The 20,794-nt window shown below is 42.3% G+C and overlaps 1 protein-coding gene across 1 annotated transcript; it reads right to left on the bottom strand.

The window, feature by feature from the left end:
• Positions 1-20,386: 20,386 nt before the first annotated feature.
• LOC142163039 (uncharacterized) lies at positions 20,387-20,794 on the bottom strand. The gene has a single exon (XM_075220290.1). It carries the CDS (start codon positions 20,792-20,794, stop codon positions 20,387-20,389), a length of 408 nt encoding a protein of 135 aa, XP_075076391.1.

Raw genomic sequence — 20,794 nt, 5'->3', positions numbered from 1 at the left:
ACCTTTTCTTTGTATTAGTTTTGGAACAGAGTTAGACTGAAAGGGATTCAAGGAAAAGTAAACAAAGGACAAGAAAATGAATTTAAGGAGAAGTGTCCCTTTCGGGGAGGAAAGAAGGACTTATCTGGGGTGCATGCAGACTTCAAAAGACATGACATGCTTCTTGGACTGGATACCCGATCCACATAACTATCCAACTTCTCACATACCCATTGTGACCCGTGTCTTTAAACTGAGAAACCTTGCCAGGACTCTTTCAATACCAATGGTGGTGAGGGGTTTCTTCTTTTCGATCGACGGAGCCCTTTTCGGGTTTTCGCCAATCGACCTCTCTCATTTCTCTTCTCACCGTCGCCTTATAGTGCTCTTTACGAGTTTTCACTAAAAAGACTCTCTCATTTTTCATTTCTCTGCTTACCATCGCCTCATGGTGCCCGTGTGGGTTTTTACCAATAAGACTCTCTTATTTCTCTCGTTTGATTGCATCGGATCCAAACAACTGCATTCTCTAATTTTGAAAACCTTTCACCAATTGATCGAAAGGACTTGAACAAGGTTTAGGGTAAAAGAATTTGGATTGAATTACAACTTTGGAACCATTCAAGCGGGAACATCACCGAACCATTATAAAATTTGCCCCAGTTTCACTTTTTGGGGAACTTTGAATTTTTATTTTGGTGTGACTGAACCCCAGAGAGAGGCTGCCTACGTATCCTTTCGGAATCAAGTCAGACGTAGTTCAGGAAAATATTTTGCTTTTATTGTTGTTGTTATTATTTAATTTTTTTTTCGAGTTCCAAGGAGGGTAATGAAAGAAAAGTAACTGGATCAAAGGGTTAACAAAAGGACTGGAGTGTTTGGGGTAGCGAGAATGAAAGCCTTCGTCATCCCAATCAGATAGTGCTATTGCTGCAGAAGGACTAGACATAGTACCTTTTTACCGCATCTGCGTTCACAGCTGCCTCGGGATCATTTCCTTCAATATCTCCCAAGTACAATGCTCCTCTAGGTAATATCGTTTTGATGATGTATGGTCCTTTCCAATTGGGAGCAAATTTCCTTTTTGCTTCCTGATGATGGGGAAGAATACGCCTCAGAATGAGTTGCCCCACTTCAAAATTTCTAGGCCGCACTTTCTTGTTGTAGACACGGGCCATTCTTTGTTAATACAACTGCCCGTGGCAGACTGCGGCCATTCGCTTCTCATCAATCAGGGTTAACTGCTCCAGGCGGGCTTTGACCCACTCATTGTCTTCAATTTCAACTTCCACAATGATCCGGAGAGAAGGGTTTCAACTTCAGCGGGTATTACGGCTTTAGTGCCGTAAACCAAAAGGTACGGGGTTGCTCCGACCGACGTGCGCATAGTAGTGCGATACCCCAACAATACAAAAGGCAACTTTTAATGCCACTGCTTGGAACTTTGAATCATCTTTCTCAAAATCTTTTTGATGTTCTTATTTGCTGCTTCAACGACACCGTTGGCTTTGGGACAATAATGAGTAAAGTTTCGATATGTTATCTTGAACTGTTCGCATATCTCCCTCATCAAATGTCTATTCAAATTTGCAGCATTATCCGTAATGATAGTTGCAGGAATACCAAAACGGCAGATGATGTTAGAGTGCACGAAGTCTACCACAGCTTTCTTGGTGACAGATTTGAGAGTAATTGCTTCAATCCATTTAGTAAAATAGTCGATGGCGACCAATATGAATCTATGCCCATTCAAGGCTTTTAGCTCGATTGACTCAATAACGTCCATGCCCCAGGCGACGAATGGCCAAGGTGCTGACATGGGATGCAGTTCTGTGGGCGACGCATGAATCAAATCCCCGTGCACCTGACACTGATGACACTTTTGAAAAAAACTAAAACAGTCTTTTTCCATGGTCATCCAATAATAGTCCGCTCGGAGGATTTTCTTTACCAAAACATACCCGTTCATGTAGGGTCCGCACACTCCTGCATGTACTTCATACATGATTTTCCAGCCTCTTCGGTGTCAACACATCTTAACAAGTTGAGGTCCGGGGTCCTTTTATACAAGACATCACCACTCAAAAAGAAACCACTTGTATGCCGTCTAATGGTTCTCTTTTTCTCCCCACTGGCTTGCTCGGGGTATTCTTTGGTTTTCAAAAATCTTTTGATGTCATGATACCATGGCTGAACATTTGGCTCTGCCTCAACAGTATTACAGTAGCCATGCCTTTCCTTGATTTGGATTTCCAAGGGATCAATATGGGTATTGCCTGGGTATGGCAGCATCGAGGCCAAAGTAGCAAGCGCATCGGCCAGTTCATTATGGCAACGGGGGATGTACCTGAACTCTATTGACTTGAATCACTTGCCAAGATCTTCCACATGTTGTCTATAAGGAATAAGCTTGACATCTCGAGTTTCCCATTCTCCTTGAGCTTGTCGGATAATCAGATCTGAGTCTCCCATGATTAACAACTCTTCGACATCTTGGTCGATTGCCATGTTCATACCCATAATGCAGACTTCATACTCGGCGGTATTGTTTGTGCAAAAAAACTGAAGTCGGGCTGTGGCCGGATAATGCTGGCCGGTGGGTGAGATCAAGATCGCCCCAATTCCAACACCTTTTGCGCTTATTGCCCCATCAAAGAACATTTTCCAAGCATGGGTGTCTTCAGATATTGCCTCAACTGAATTTACCTCTTCATCTAGGAAGCAAGTGCTCAAAGGTTGGTATTCATCATCAACCGAGTTCTCAGCCAAATGATCTGCTAACGCTTGGGCTTTCATTGCCGTGTGAGTGACGTAGACTATAGCAAATTCCGTGAGCAAGATCTGCCACTTTGATAATCTACCGCTGGGCATTGGCTTCTGAAATATGTATTTTAAAGGATCCAACCTGGTTATGAGGTAAGTGGTGTAAGCTTGCAAATAATGCCTCAGCTTCTGAGTGACCCAAGTTAAAGCGCAACAAGTTCTCTCCAATAAAGTGTACTTGACTTCATAACTGGTGAACTTCTTGCTCAGATAGTAAATGACCTGCTCTTTCTTTCCGGTCACATCATATTGCCCGAGGACACAACCGAAAGAATTTTCCAAGAATGTCAGATACAAGAACAGAGGCCTCCTTAGCTCAGGTGGGACCAATACCGGCGGATTCGACAAATATTCTTTGATTTTATCAAAAGCCTCTTGGCACTCATTTGTCCATTTGATTGCCGCATCTTTCTTCAGCAATTTGAATATGGGTTCACACGTGGATGTTAACTGAGCAATGAATTGGCTGATGTAGTTCAATCTTCCCAACAAACTCATAACATCTTTCTTGGTTCTTGGAGGAGGCAAATCTCGAATTGACTTTATCTTTGCCAGGTCCAACTCGATGCCCCTCCGACTGACTATGAATCCCAAAAATTTGTTGGATGGTACCCCAAATGCACATTTGGCCGGGTTCAGCTTCAAATCATATTTGCGCAACCGCTCAAAAAATTTTCTCAAGTCCCGAACATGGTCGTCTTGAGTTTTGGATTTGATGATTACATCGTCCACATACACCTCTATCTCTTGGTGCATCATATCATGAAAAATGGCAGTCATGGCTCTCATGTAGGTTGCCCCGGTGTTCTTCAGACCAAATGACATGACTCTGTAACAGTATGTACCCCAAGGTGTGGTAAAAGCTGTCTTTTCTGCATCTTCATCATCTATCAACACCTAGTGATATCCTGCGTAACAATCCATGAAGGACTGTATCTCATGTTTGGCGCAGTTATCAATAAAGATATGGATGTTCGGCAAAGGGAAGTTATCTTTGCGACTTGCCTTGTTTAAATCTCTGTAATCCATACACACTCGAATTTTCCCGTCGTTCTTTGGCACTGGAACTACATTGGCAAACCATGTGGTGTATCGAACCACTCAGATCACCCCCGCTTTCAACTGTTCTTTTCTTTAATCTTGTCACTGATATCGGTTTTAAACTTTCTTTGCTTTTGCTGGACAGGGGGGACAATGGGGGTATGTTGGTAACTTATGAACCACTAAATCAACACTTAGTCCTGGCATGTCATCGTATGACCAAACAAACACATCTTTGAACTCAAATAAAAGTTGGATCAATGCGTCCCGGGTTTTCACATCTGTGTGAATGCTTATCTTGGTTTCCCTGACCTCTTCAGAAGTACCCAAATTAACCGGCTCAATATCATTTAAGTTTGGCTTAGGCTTATTCTCACACTATTCCAATTCTCGATTTATTTCCCTAAAAGCCTCTTCTTCATCATATTCCGGTTCTTGGTTCATTACTTCACAGTTAGACAATGTGTTTGGATCTGGGCATGAAGTCCGCAAGCATGTCATGTTGTTTAAAGCCGCATTATTAGAACTGAAAGAAGAAATAAAAGAGAAAAATAACCAAATCAGAAAGAATAAAGAAAGATGAAAGATGAAATATTGATTTCATTTCATTGAATTTGAAGATAACAGGGTTTACATTGGAAATTAAAAGACAGGAAACTAAAGAAAACATCAGAGTTACGCTGTGGAATAACTCGTGATGCAGAAAAAGTGGTAGGACAGGTCTACCGGGACTCCCACCTGATTGGGAATGGCGTAACCTCCCAATTTCGCAGTTTGGCATTAGGTCCCGTATACAGCACCTCAGTGGTGCTTGAGCCTTACCCTGGTTGAACCATGTGGGCTTCATATAGTATCTTCCTCATGGCCCCACAGATTTCTTCGATTTCTTCGGCCGTAAAGGCCTTATCCTCCTCTTCCTCATTGTATTTTGGCTTGACAAATGTTCTGTGTAGATGTGGCACCGGCTGAGGCAAGACCCAACCATCATTCTTCCTATCATCTGCCCATCTTACATCAGCTGGAGTAGGCCGGAAGCCTACCCCAAAGAACTTCTCACTGGCGGTCGGGGTGATAGGTTCATCTATTCCTTGCAACGATTTTCCAAGCCTTTTCCCAGGTTTGTAGCCGTGCCTGATCATTTCTTTGGCCCCCATGATTGATGCATTAGAAAGGAAGGGTTGAGGACAAGGTTTTCCTTCTTCGTAATGATCAGCGACCACGATTTCAATGGCCTGATAGACTATGTGCTCACTTCCTTCTCTTGCTTCAAGACATAGGACTGACGGGTCCCGATAAATCGATTGCTCATCTTCCCCGTAAACCACAATCTCCTGATCCTCATGTTCGAACTTCACTATCTGGTGGAGAGTAGAAGGCACAGCCCCCGCTGCGTGAATCCATGACCTTCCCAAGAGAAAATTGTAGGACGTGTCCATATCCAGAACCTGGAAGGTTACTTCAAAGTCTACTGGGCCGATGGTCAGAATCAGATCAATCTCTCCAATTGTGTTCCTTTTGATACCATCGGAGGCACGTACACAGACGTTGCTGGGTCGAATTCTCTCGGTACCAATTTCCATACGTTGCAAAGTTGAGAGTGGGCAAATGTCTACCGTAGAGCCTTTGTCCAACATAACCCTTTTCACATAGTACCCTTCGCATTTGACTGTCAGGTGTAGGGCTTTGTTATGTGCAGCCCCTTCCGGGGGCAAGTCATTTTTGCTGAAGGAGATCTGGTTAATTGCGAAAAATCTTTCGCCCATTCTCTCCAACTGCTCTACAGAAGTCTCAATAGGTATATATGCTTCGTTAAGGGTCTTGATCAACACCTTTTGATGTTCGGTGGAATTCATCAACAGAGATAACAAGGAGACTTGTGCGGAAAATTTTCGAAGCTGGTCGATCACCTCATAATCCTCCATTTTCATCTTTTGAAAGAAGGCCTCCGCTTCTTCGGCACTTACGGGCTTCTTAGATGTGAAACACTTTCTAGTGGCATTGTTCACCTCTTCCAGATTGAAATACTTTTCAGCGGGGTTATTTCCTTGAACTTCTCCCAAGATTTCTTTGCCTTTATAAGTCACCACTGATTTGTTGTAATTCCAGGGCACAACGGTAGGATCTGTCATGGGCTTTTGTAGTGCGCGACCAATAACCACAGGCTCACTCAGCCTTGGTAGATTAATTGGCCGTGCATCACATAAGCTCATTCAGGCACATACATTTGGGTTGTCTTATTTAGTTCGAATCTCCTGGGAGGACTGAAAGCCATTTGCTTTTCTTGGCGGCCTCGAGGGACATAGAGAACACCATCTTTGGAAGGCATTGCCCCAATTTCCACTTCAACTTTCTTTTCTGACTTTGGAGGGGTGGTTTTGTTCTTTTCCTCCCCTTTGCCTTGCTTCGGGGCAGCTTTTGGTTTCTTTTCTACATCAGCGATGGCAAATGATGGCCTTCAATGCTGGGTCAAATTCCTTGTCCTCACAAATCAATCCGTTTACCGGCCCGTTGTTGTGGGCCGGCAGCAGGTTGTTAGTCACGTTGGGAATATTTTCATCCCTTAGCACTATCTTCCTTTGTTCTATTAACTTTTCCACGGCTCTCTTCAGAGTCCAACAGTCATCCGTGTCGTGCCCTTCTGCCCCTGAGTGATAGGTGCATCAGGTACTGGCTCTGTAAGCATGTGATGCTGGGTTTTGCCTAGTTTGAGGAACAGGCTGTAGCAGACCCATTTGAACAAGTTTTGGTAATAGGCTGGAGTAAGGTTCGCTAATTGGTGTAAAATTTGGCCTCTTGGGTGGTTCACGAGGGTGAAATTGTTTTGTGGAGGTCGGGGGTTGTAGTGGTTTTGGTAAGGAGGCTGGTTTCAAGGAAATGGAGCTTGGTTCCGGTTGGCTTGTTATTGTGGCCGGATATAAGGTTGAGCATTCATGACCGGGTATGGCTGAGGAGCATAGGATACGTCTTGGTGGGGGTAGTAGTGTTGCGGGGTCCTTTCTAAGAAAAAGGATCTGGGAGTACGGTGTTTTCTTGCATCCGACGCTGCCATGGATGTTTCTTCCTTTTTCTTGACCTTCATCACTCCTCCAGACCCACCCTGAATGGCTTGGGAGGTAGCTCTAATGGCGGATTGGCTTAGAATTCGACCCGTTTTGAACCCATTTTCCACCATTTCGCCAATCTTGATAGCTTCAGCGAACGGTTTACCCATTGCGGACATCATATCTTGGAAGTAGTCAGCTTCCTGAGCTTGGAGGAAAACTATGACCATTTCAATCTCATCCATCGGAGGCTTTACCCTTGAGGCCTGTTCACGCCATTTAATTGCGTACTCTCGGAAGCTTTCCGAGGATTTCTTCTTCAAGTTTGTCAATGAGTTCCTATCTGGAGCGATATCAATGTTGTACTGGAACTGCCTGATGAAATCTCTAGCCAAGTCATCCCAGATGTGCCAGTGGGACATATCTTGGTCCATGTACCACTCAGATGCGATGACGACTAGACTTTCTCCGAAATAGGCCATGAGGAGTTCTTCCTTCCCACCGGCTCCTCGCAGCTGGTTACAATATCTCTTGAGATGAGCAATAGGATCACTGTGTCCATCATACTTCGCAAATTTTGGGGTTTTGAATCCTAATGGTAGATGCATATGAGGGAACATACATAAGTCGGCATAGGATACACTTTTCTGTCCACTCAAGCCCTGTATGCTTTTGAGACTCTGTTCCATACTCCTCATCTTCTTCGTAATCTCTTCTTGCTCAGGAGTTTTGGTGATCTTTTCTTGCCCCACAGTGAGTTCATATCGGGGTGGTTGAGAGTAAGTATAAGTGGGAAACTGAGGAGGTTCCTTTGGGAACGTGGGTGTTTGGAAGGTGAAAGCTGAGGGGTCAAAACCAGGCCTGGGCAATGTAGGTTGTGCCGTGGCCGAGCAAGGTGGAGCGGTGAAGATATTTGAGGTTGCGCCGGACATTAACACCTGGGGGCGAACCTCAGAAGGTGTTCCCACAAAATGGGCCGAGATAGTTGGGTGTCCTAGTGGTGTGTTTGGGTAGTTTATGGGGATGTTGGAGGTCCTACTTGCCCTGGGAAAAAGCTCGGAAAATCCAGGGATTGTACTTAGTGGTTCTCTTCCGTTTGCCCAGGCGTTCCACATTTCCATAATGCAGAGACGCAATAGCCTATTTTCCTCGGCAACTGCCGATTCTGAAGTTGGGATGCCCGAGATCGGACTCTCATCCATAATAAGAACTGTTGGTAGAGTCATTTCTAAAGATATTTCAATGCTTCCCTTCGACCTCGTGAAGTATGGATGGGAAGCCAGACTACCACAAAACCAACCACTTTTCTATAAAACCTGGGCTGGATGTAACATCAGCAAATGGTTAGTTTGGAACAAATAACAGACAGGTAATCGCACGTTGGGGGTATGATGCACCTATATAGTTAAATGTATTTCTACATGTTTTGCAACAATTGCATGTTTCATTTCGGCTTTTCTTTTTCTTTCCCATTTTCTTATCTCCACTCTCTCTTTTTTTTTATTTTTTTTATAGTCGAATCCTATAGAGATTGCCTACGTATTATGACCCTGCATGAATCAGACCGGGCGTAGTTCTGGGGATAATAAATAACAAAATATTTTGGAATTTTCAAATTTTTCATAAAAAGAAAATGCTTTGATTACAATGACTCAAAACTAACAGACTTGAAAAGGAAACCAACAGACTCTAATAGCAAGATAACAATATAGACTCAAGAACAGACTAACAGACTCTGATAGAAAGAAAATACAGACTCGGAAATAAACTGACAGACTCCAGCAGAAACAGACTCAAGTGAAAATTAGGAATACATTAATGCTCCTGGGGCCCGCGGGACATCATTCGGCCTCGCCGCGGGCCTATATGCGAGATCCCCTTGTAGCCGCTCCAAATCACTCATTATCTGGCGAACGAAAGTCATCACTGCAGCGAAAAAGGCGGTACAAGTCATGTCCTCGCACGCTTGGCACTTCACGGTAATGTAGTCAGCAATGGCTCTGATCCTCTCTCGGATTCTGCCCTTTTCCTGAAGCAATCGCCCTATCTGCTGATTCTTGGTTTCTAATACCTGAGTGTCATGATGGTTTTGATTTTGCAATTATTGCATTTCTTCCTCCATCTGAGCCATCAAAGCATAACAATGTTCCCTATCAGCTTTAAAGTCCTTGGCCTGCTTGGCCGCCTCATTCTCAAGGGTAGTTAACTTTCTCTTCAGATTGGTGATCGTTCCTTCATATTTTCTTTTCATTTGATGCACAAACTGTGCCCGCCCTTCTGCGTTCTTTGCCAATTGGGCCTAGACTTTTGCTAGACTGACTTCAGACTTTTCTAGGTCATCTTGACACTCAAGTGCTTTCTTTCTCAGACTGCTTATAAGCTTTTCGTTCGCTCAACTTCTTTTCGGGTTTCTAGCAGCTATTCTCATTTTCTAGATTTGAGCTTTGAGGGATTCGTTTTCTTGAGTTAGCTTTTTCTTTTCCCCTTCATCTGCGGCAGCCTGGATACTGTTGCCAAACTTGAGGTCCCTGATTTGTCCCTCTAATTTACTTATTTTGGCCTATAGCTTTCTTCTTTTGCCAACCAGCCCCATTACTCTTGCAAGTCGTTGGTGAATTGCTGAATATGAGCTCTCTTAGCAGGTCTCTCCGGAATCTGGAACCTTTTACCGAACCAAATAGTGTACTTGGGGTCTACTTTACCTCTAGCTAGATCCTGCACCATAGTCTTAGGTTCAAGAAATCTACATTCATTCCATACCTGGAGAATTCTCCCTTATGAAAATACGACTTTTGGGCCCAATTCAATGACATGTTTACTCAACTCTTCGTCATGGGGAACGGTTTGAAATCTTCCCAATTGGCGCAAAACCTTGTGAGGGGCATACGACTAGAGGCTCCGGATGCCTATCAGGCGGAAATACCAAACTTCAGCTGACATGTATACTGCTTCGGTGACAGGAAGCCATCCGAATGACCACTCAATTTTATCAGAGGTCAAGGAGCTCAAATGTGCAAGTCAAGCTTCAGTACCCTCAGGGAATTCAATACTCACTACTCGGCTTTCAAATTCTTCAATGCAACTCAAACCGGTCATACCGTAATTCATATACCCAACCCGGTGGTAGAGATGTTCCTGCATCCATAATTATAGTAACAGATTGCAGCCCTGGAAGAACTTTCCCCCTTCCCAACAGATAGTCAAGGCTCGGTAGATTTCAGATAAGATCAGGGGAACTACAGTGTTGTTGGCTTTCTTGATTGCAACATCGATCATTCCTACGAGATCCACCTCTATATTACCATCTTTTCGTGGACAGACTACAACACCCACAAAGGCTACTATAAAAGCCAAACCTCACTTTGCCTCCCATTTATCTTTATTCCCGGCATAGGTCAGACCAGTGTTCGGCTCTTCAAAACCTCGGGGGTTACCATAGCTCTGGTACAAGAACTGGAGAGTGCAAAAACCTTCGGATAAATTTCCATTATGGATATCCCAACTAATACTCAGCAAATCCAGAAATCTGTGGGGAGATACCGATCTTGGGGAACTGGATATCGACTTCTAAGGTTTCCATTAAGGCCCGCATAGCCCGCAACTTCCTCCAGCGTGGATGTGAGCTTAAAGTCAGAGAAACAGAACACATTGCGAGTTGGGTCCCAAAAAGGTACTAATGCTTCAATTATGTCTAACCTTGGCTTGATGTTCAATAGTCCGACGAGACCTCCCAGAACCTTTACCACGGTTTCTCTACTACCTTTTCCTAGATCATTAAGGTGATTTAATAACTTATTTTGACCCCAAAAAAATAATACCATTTTTTCAAAATTTCCCTTAAAAAATAAAACCTGATTTTTGCAGATACGACCTTTCAGCACTTCGGGGAAGAAGATTTTAAGGTTGTACTTGCTAACCGGTCGAAAAATAAAAAAAATGAACAAAGGTGGTTGTTCTTGCAAAAACATCTTTTCGGCGCCCTTTTGGCGACATTCGGCTTATTTTAAACAAGAATGACATCACCCTGCTTATTTGTGACAAAAATAAAATTTTGTTGTTTTTGGGGTATTTTTGCAAAAGGGATGTTGGACTCGATGGGGGTTGCCTACGTATCCCACATCCGGTGAGAATCAAACTGGCATAGTTCGGGCTGATTTGACAAAATGAAAACCAACTAACTTTCTTTTGCTTTTTCTTTTTTTTCTTTCTTTTTTTTTCAAAATTTTGGCAGAGTTTCGGTATATTTTGGACACTGATTTTTCAAAACAAGTAACTACCTCTCTGAGCCTTCACACTATTATTTTCTTTTCCCAATTTCTTCTATTATCCACAAGCCGGTCAACATGCAAATCCGAAGCAAATAAATGAACAAGTAGCACGTAGGATGCATAAGGATGGTCTTTTCATTTCGGGTATGTCTGTCCTAGATAGACCCAACCCCTGTGTTGAGTCTCCTAAGTCAAATGCACATGATGCAAACAAACGTTCCTACTAGGAATCCGGCATGAGGTTTTGTTATACTAGGTTTAAAACTTGGGTTTATTGTTCTAGACCTGGCTTACCCGAGCGGACAACTCGAGCCCGGGGGGGGCAGCGTATCGGGAATACAGAAGCTTTACCAGCTTAGCAACTTATCCGAACCTCGTTCTAAAATGGGATAAGACTCTAGACAGAAGAGAAGTCACATGAAGTGCACCCTTCTCCATGATTTAGAAGACTTAGAGAGAGGAAGGGTTTCGTAGAAGTTTATATAATATTCAAGAATATCAAAGCGGTAAAAGCATTTAGCACATTAGGCTCAAATATGGAGGAAAATTAGGTAACAGATAAAGCCAATCATAACAGCTATTCTAAGCTCGAATTCTTGAACCCTGAACCAGAGATTCTGGGTTCGATCCCCAGCAGAGTCGCCAGGGCTGTCACACCTCCTATTTACTACACCCGAGGGTATATATAAGGAGTTTTTCCAATTAAAGTGGCATTATTTGAAATGGGATTATTTATTTATTTTATTCAGAGTCACCACTTGGGATGATTTGTTTTCTGGTGTCCCAAGTCACCGGTTTATTTTAAAATCCCAAATCGAGGAAATTCAACTTTCCTTTTGAAGTCTGCGAACCAGAAATTCTAAGTAAGGAATTCTGTTAACCCGGGAGAAGGTGTTAGACATTCCCGATTTCCGTGGTTCTAGCACGGTCGCTTAAACCATTATAATTGGCCTATTATTTGATTTTAATACATGTTTTAGACTATGGTATAATTTTAAATTATCAATCACTTTAATTAATTTTAAAGAAGATTTAACGTCGTCTAAAACATGCCTTTGGACCGGGCCACATGAAATGCACCCGCAATCCGAAACACATTTTATTCAATGTTATTAAGATTTGGATTTGGGTCACATGAAATGCGCACCCGAATTTAAGAAGGTAATATTATTAAAATAACGCGCCTAAAGCAACTATGCGTTGTTAACTTTGCGAGGGCCATGAAAATTTGCTAAATGGCTCGCCTCGGATTCTAAAGATTAAAATCGATTAAGTGAGGGCCATCATGCTTCGACTAATTAACGAAATCTAAATCATTATGCACTAAAGAGTTGGGATTTTTAACCTTTTTTTTTTAAATCTAATGTTCATACTAGCCTAAACAGAAACTTTCGCGTTAAAGAAAATGACAGATCTGATTGTTAACTGGCTCATGCCATCTTCAGCAAATGAAAAGGAAATTTGAAACAAGCAGGCCCGATATGATGAAGCATGCAACTCCGTTTTAAGTGGCCTCATGATCCAAAGCCCAAAGAATAGCCCAATCTTTTGAGAACTAAGGCCTGAGGAAGACCAGACTCTAGGTCGAGTCTCTAGGCGCATAAATGGCAGCTGAAATCAGAAATATTGACATGGTACCAGCAGAGCATTCAATAACAATCAATCATGCTAGAATCAACCTTCAACTAATTTCAAATGTGCTTAAAACCTCTGTTCAATACCTATAATTGACAAATAGAATTGTATGGGACTCTCCAATGAACAAATGCAAATCTAAACATCAATCTTAAACTAAATATGTTTTAAAAAAAGCACATCATAAATAAGTCAATGCACAGCTTCACTCTTAAAGTAACTTGAACCATTTTACTTTTCTTTTAAGCATGACTTCTATTGATTACTACTTATGAAACATTCAGTTACCCATTGCATGAATGCAATGCTATTGAAATACAACGAAATATGCTGTAATAACCAGATGCATTACATAGCAGGAAGAGACCTAATAGAATCTGCAAGATCTAACATGGTCGAATGCACAATCTAACTACTGATGTGACCAAACTAGTTATTCATCGAGTTTTCCAGAATAATGCCAGATAAACAACATCTAGCTACAAGATATTTGATAGAAAATTGATTTCCCATCAAGTACAATTAATACAACACAACTAATTAAATATCAAATTAAAAGAAAAACTACAAAAATTCGATGCTGAAAATTAAATAATGCAAGAAATGAGTTATTTTTGTGATTTTTCTATTTTTGTAAAACACTAATTTACCAATTAATCTAAAAATGTAAAATTAAATCTTAAATGCAATGCGTGATATTTTGGTATTTTTCATGATCTAAATAAAACTTAAACGTGCACAAAATTGCAAACAATAAATAAAATTCTACAAAATTCTTAAAATGGTAAATAATTAACAAAATCTATTTTCTTGGGATTTTGTAGGAGTATTTTATATAGGGCAAAAATCACGTGCTCACAGCTGCCCCTCTTTGCTCAGAGACACGAAGGGTTTTCGGGCAAAGATAAAATGAGCAATCACGAGGGATTTTTGCCCGTTTGACACTCCATGAGAAGCATTTTTGAAAAGAATCTGATCGAACCTTGTCTCAAAGGTTGTTTACATATCCTTGGCTATAAAGAAATCAGGTCAGTGTAATTTTGGAAGTTTTGGTAGCTGGGACTACCGGGAGCTATGATTTTACTCTTGTTGTTGCTACTGCTTGCTGACCCCCTTATTACACCAAAAGGAAAATCAAAAGCTAAGCTAGATAAACCTATCAACTACGAGTTACAAGATTCCTATCTATAAATCTCTTGAAGCTTGATCTTGAGTCTTGAATAGGCCTTGCTGCAGACTTCGATCTGAATCTTGATGCTCGTCAGCTGTAACTGTTGGTTTATTCTTCAGCTTTAGATCGAGGCGGAACATGAGAAGCTTGTGACTTTAATCATATCTTGAGCAGTCTGCATCCTTCTCTGTTTCAACCTTTGAGTTCACTTCTTTATTTTTGTTCTTTTTCTTCTTTTATTTGTTCTGGATTAAGACTCATTCTTTTGGTCATCTCGAATCCTGCGCCTCGAGGTCAAGCCTGCTCGGACATCAAAACAGACAAACGAACGAAATTTTCTGCCCCAATTTTTCACTAGGAAAATTTCGTGAGTTATTTGTAACCAAAACCTACATTATTTCTCTATTGAAAACAATAAAGTAAGGATCGTGTGTCCTTAGGAGGAAAGATTAGGGAATGGAGCTCTATATCTAAAAGCATCAACTCAGGGATTGGAGCCCTAATGTTGGCAAAAGGCGACTAGGGAATGGAGGCCCTATGTCTAAAAAGCATCAACTCAGGGATTGGAGTCCTAATGTTGGCAAAAGGCGACTAGGGAATGGAGACCCTATGTCTAAAAAGGCTCAACTCAGGGATTGGAGCCCTAATATTGGTAAAAAAAGGCGACTAGGGAGTGGAGGCCCTATGTCTAAATCTCAACTCAGGGATTGGAGCCCTAATGTTGGTAAAAGGCATAAAAGATTGAGATTAGGGATTCTGAACTATCATTTTGTTCGGATTTTCTTCTTTCCTTCTCTTTTTTTTCATTTTCCTTTTCATTTCTTTTATTTCAATAAAATGCAGGAAAGAATTTTGGAGGAAATCTTCCCTTTTGGATTGATTATTTCTGCGAAGCTGTTTCTAGCGTTTGTGCAGCTTTTCCTTTGGCTGCACCTGCTTTTGCATGGTTGCCTTGGGTTGCACCTGTTTCAATTTTAAACAAAGAACAATTGTTAGTTTGAAACGATGGTTGGTTTTGTGGCCTTGATTGTCTCAATCACTCGATCTCGGCCCGAACCTTTGTTGGGAACCTCTGCTGCTTAGTGGTTTTCTGAAGATTGATCTATCTTTCAAACCGAGGGACTCAACTTTTAAGATTTCATGACGGCTTACCCACGTGGGGCTTCGACCCTTTCACTTTATTCCGCCTTTAGGCTTTTGCCTTTGGCTTTCTTTTCCTTTTCAATAACTTTGATTTCAAAGCATCAGCCATCATGGCCAGTCGGGATCGACTTGATGCACCCGCTGAGGCTGGGTGCTTTTCTTTAGCTTTTGTTAGGCAGAACCCTGTAAAGCCGGTCCTGCCACCTTTTCTTTGTATTAGTTTTGGAACAGATTAGACTGAAAGGGATTCAAGGAAAAGTAAATAAATGACAAGAAAATGAATTTAAGGAGAAGTGTCCCTTTCGGGGAGGAAAGAAGGACTTATCTGGGGTGCATGCAGACTTCAAAAGACATGACATGCTTCTTGGACTGGATACCCAATCCGCATAACTATCCAACTTCTCACATACCCATTGCGACCCATGTTTTTAAACCGAGAAACCTTGCCAGGACTCTTTCATTACCAATTGGTGAGGGGTTTCTTCTTTTCGATCGACGACACCCTTTTCGGGTTTTCGCCAATCAACCTCTCTCATTTCTCTTCTCATCGTCACCTTATAGAGCTCTTTACAAGTTTTCACTAACAAGACTCTCTCATTTTTCATTTCTCTGCTTACCATCGCCTCATGGTGCCCGTGTGGGTTTTCACCAATAAGACTCTCTCATTTTATTTCTCTCGTTTGATTGCATCGGATCCAAACAACTGTGTTCTCTGATTTTGAAAACCTTTCGTCGATTGATCAGAAGGACTTGAACAAGGTTTGGGGTAAAAGAATTTGGATTGAATTACAACTTTGTAACCATTCAAGCGGGATCATCGCCGAACCATTATAAAATTTGCCCCAGTTTTACTTTTTGGGGAACTTTGAATTTTTATTTTGGTGTGAATGAACCCTAGAGTGAGGCTACCTACATATCCTTTCGGAATCAAGTCAGATGTAGTTCAGGAAAATATTTTGCTTTTGTTGTTGTTGTTGTTGTTATTTTTTTTTCCCGAGTTCCAAAGAGGGTAATGAAAGAAAAGTAACTGGCTCAAAGGGTTAGCAAAAGGACTGAAGTGTTTGGGGTAGCGAGAATGAAAGCATTCGTCATCCCAATTAGATAGTGCTATTGCTGCAGAAGGACTAGACATAGTACCTTTTTACCGCATCTGCGTTCACAGCTGCCTCGGGATCATTTCCTTTAATATCTCCCAAGTACAATGCTCCTCTGGGCAATATCCTTTTGATGATGTATGGGCCTTTCCAATTGGGAGCAAATTTCCTTTTTGCTTCCTGATGATGGGGAAGAATACGCCTTAGAACGAGTTGCCCCACTTCAAAATTTCTAGGCCGCACTTTCTTGTTGTAGGCACGGGCCATTCTTTGTTGATACAACTGCCCGTGGCATACTGCGGCCATTCGCTTCTCATCAATCAGGATTAACTGCTCCAGGCGGGCTTTGACCCACTCACTGTCTTCAATTTTAGCTTTCACAATAATCCGGAGAGAAGGGATTTAAACTTTCGCGTGTATTATGGCTTCAGTGCCGTAAACCAAAAGGTACGGGGTTGCTCCGACCGACGTGCGCATAGTAGTGTGATACCCCAACAATGCAAAAGGCAACTTTTCATGCCACTACCTGGAACTTTGAATCATCTTTCTCAAAATCTTTTTGATGTTCTTATTTGCTGCTTCAACGACACCGTTGGCTTTGGGACGATAAGGAGTAAAGTTCCGATGTGTTATCTTGAACTGTTCGCATATCTCCCTCATCAAATACAATTCAAAATTGCAGCATTATCCGTAATAATAGTTGCAGGAATACCAAAATGGTAGATGATGTTAGAGTGCACGAAGTCTACCACAACTTTCTTGGTGACATATTTGAGAGTAATTGCTTCAATCCATTTAGTAAAATAGTCGATGCCGACCAATATGAATCTATGCCCTTTCGAGGCTTTTGGCTTGATTGGCCCAATGACGTCCATGCCCAGGCGACGAATGGCCAAGGTGCTGACATGGGATGCAGTTCTGTGGGCGGCGCATGAATCAAATCCCCGTATACCTGACACTGATGACATTTCCGAACAAAACTAAAATAGTTTTTTCCATGGTCATCCAATAATATCCCGCGCGGAGGATTTTCTTTGACAAAATATACCCGTTCATGTGGGGTCCGCAAACTCCTGCGTGTACTTCATACATGATTCTTCCAGCCTCTTTGGTGTCAACAAATCTTAACAAGTTGAGGTCCGGGGTCCTTTTGTACAAGACATCACCACTCAAAAAGAAACCACTTGCATGCCGTCTAATGGTTCTCTTTTGGTCCCCACTGGCTTGCTCGGGGTATTCTTTGGTTTTCAAAAATCTTTTGATGTCATGATACCATGGCTGAACATTTGGCTCTTCCTCAACGGTATTACAGTAGCCATGCCTTTCCCTGATTTGGATTTCCAAGGGATCAATATGGGCATTGCCTGGGTATGGCAGCATAGAGGCCAAAGTAGCAAGCGCATCGGCCAGTTCGTTATGGCAACGGGGGATGTACCTGAACTCTATTAACTTGAATCGCTTGCCAAGATCTTCCACATGTTGTCTATAAGGAATAAGCTTGACTTCTCGAGTTTCCCATTCTCCTTGAGCTTGTCGGATAATCAGATCTGAGTCTCCCATGATTAACAACTCTTCGACATCTTTGTCGATTGCCATGTTCATACCCATAATGCAGGCTTCATACTCGGTGGTGTTGTTTGTGCAAAAAAAACTGAAGTCGGGCTGTGGCCGGATAATGCTGGCCGGTGGGTGAGATCAAGATCGCCCCAATTCCAACACCTTTTGCGCTTACTGCCCCATCAAAGAACATTTTCCAAGCATGGGTGTCTTCAGATATTGCCTCAACTGAATTTACCTCTTCATCTGAGAAGTAAGTGCTCAAAGGTTGGTATTCATCATCAACCGGGTTCTCAGCCAAATGATCTGCTAACGCCTGGGCTTTCATTGCCGTGCGAGTGACGTAGACTATGTCAAATTCCGTGAGCAAGATCTGCCACTTTGCTAATCTACCCGTGGGCATTGGCTTCTGAAATATGTATTTTAAAGGATCCAACCTGGTTATGAGGTAAGTGGTGTAAGCTTGCAAATAATGCCTCAGCTTCTGAGTGACCCAAGTTAAAGCGCAACAAGTTCTCTCCAATAAAGTGTACTTGACTTCATAACTGGTGAACTTCTTGCTCAGATAGTAAATGGTCTGCTCTTTCTTTCTGGTCACATCATGTTGCCCGAGGACACAACCGAAAGAATTTTCCAAGACTATCAGATACAAGAACAGAGGCCACCCTGGCTCAGGTGGGACCAATACCGGCGGATTCGACAGATATTCTTTGATTTTATCAAAAGCCTCTTGGCACTCATTTGTCCATTTGATTGCCGCATCTTTCTTCAGCAATTTGAATATGGGTTCACACGTGGATGTTAACTGAGAAATGAATCGGCTGATGTAGTTCAATCTTCCCAACAAAATCATAACATCTTTCTTGGTTCTTGGAGTAGGCAAATCTCGAATTGATTTTATCTTTGCCGGGTCCAACTCGATGCCCCTCCGACTGACTATGAATCCCAAAAGTTTGTCGGATGGTACCCCGAATGCACAATTGGCCGGGTTCAGCTTCAAATCATATTTGCGCAACCGCTCAAAAAAATTTCTCAAGTCCCGAACGTGGTCGTCCTGAGTTTTGGATTTGATGATTACATTGTCCACATACACCTCTATCTCTTGGTGCATCATATTATGAAAAATGGTAGTCATGGATCTCATGTAGGTGGCCCCGGTGTTCTTCAGACCAAATGGCATGACTCTGTAACAGTATGTACCCCAAGGTATGGTAAAAGCTGTCTTTTCTGCATCTTCTTCATCCATCAACACCCGGTGATATCCTACGTAACAATCCACGAAGGACTGTATCTCATGTTTGGCGCAGTTATCAACAAGGATGTGGATGTTCGGCAAAGGGAAGTTATCTTTGGGACTTGCCTTGTCTAAATCTCTGTAATCCACACACACTCGAATTTTCCCGTCCTTCTTTGGAACTGGAAATACATTGGCTAACCATGTGGTGTATCGAACCACTTGGATCACCCCCGCTTTCAACTGTTTGTGATCTCTTCTTTAATCTTGTCACTGATATCGGTTTTAAACTTTCTTTGCTTTTGCTGGACAGGGGGGACAATGGGGGTAAGTTGGCAACTTATGAACCACCAAATCAACACTTAGTCCTGGCATGTCATCGTATGACCAAGCAAACACATCTTTGAACTCAAATAAAAGTTGGATCAATGCGTCCCGGGTTTTCTCATTTGTGTGAATGCTTATCTTGGTTTCCCTGACTTCTTCAGAAGTACCCAAATTAACTGGCTCAGTATCATTTAAGTTCGACTTAGGTTTATTCTCACACTATTCCAATTCTCGATTTATTTCCCTAAAAGCCTCTTCTTCATTATATTCCAGTTCTTGGTTCATTACTTCACAGTTAGACAACGTGTTTGGATCTGGGCATGAAGTCCGCAAGTATGTCATATTGTTTAAAGCCGCATTATTAGAACGGAAAGAAGAAATAAAAGAGAAAAATAACCAAATCAGAAAGAATAAAGAAAGATGAACGATGAAATATTGATTTCATTTCATTGAATTTGAAGATAACAGGGTTTACATTGGAAATTAAAAGACAGGAAACTAAAGAAAACATCAGATTTATGTCGTGGAATAACTCGTGATGCAGAAAAAGTGGTAGGACAGGTCTACCGGGACTCCCACCTGATTGGGAATAGCGTAACCTTCCAATTTCGCAGTTTGGCATTAGGTCCTATATACAGCACCTCAGTGGTGCTTGAGCCTTCCCCTGGTTGAACCATGTGGGCTTCATATAGTATCTTCCTCATGGCCCCACAGATTTCTTCAATTTCTTCGGTCGTAAAGGCCTTATCCTCCTCTTCCTCATTGTATTTTGGCTTGACAAATGTTCTGTGTAGATGCGGCACCGGCTGAGGCAAGACCCAACCATCATTCTTCCTATCATCTGCCCATCTTACATCAGCTGGAGTAGGCTGGAAGCCTACCCCAAAGAACTTCTCACTGGCAGTCGGGGTGATAGGTTCAGCTATTCTTTGCAACGATTTCCTAAGCCCTTTCCCAGGTTTATAGCTATGCCTGATCATTTCTTTGGCCCCCATGATTGATGCATTATAAAGGAAGGGTTGAGGACAAGGTTTTCCTTCTTCGTACTAATCAGCGACCACGATTTCAAAGGCCTAATAGACTATGTGCTCACTTCCTTCTCTTGCTTCAAGACATGGGACTGACGGGTCCCGATAAATCGATTGCTCATCTTCCCCATGAACCATAATCTCCTGATCCTCATGTTCGAACTTCACCATCTGGTGGAGAGTAGAAGGCACAGCCCCCGCTGCGTGAATCCACGACCTTCCCAAGAGAAAATTGTAGGACGTGTCCATGTCCAGAACCTGGAAGGTTACTTCAAAGTCTATTGAGACGATGGTCAGAATCAGATCAATCTCTCCAATTGTGTCCCTTTTGATACAATCGAAGGCACGTACACAAACGTTGTTGGGTCGGATTCTCTCGGTACCAATTTCCATACGTTGCAAAGTTGAGAGTGGGCAAATGTCTACCCCAGAGCCTCCGTCCAACATAACCAT

This window comes from Nicotiana tabacum, chromosome 8, assembly GCF_000715075.1.
Source record: "Nicotiana tabacum cultivar K326 chromosome 8, ASM71507v2, whole genome shotgun sequence".
In the NCBI taxonomy this organism is placed as follows: domain Eukaryota; kingdom Viridiplantae; phylum Streptophyta; class Magnoliopsida; order Solanales; family Solanaceae; genus Nicotiana; species Nicotiana tabacum.
Note: the sequence above shows the minus strand (reverse complement) of the source record. Positions and strands in the feature narration are given on the sequence as shown.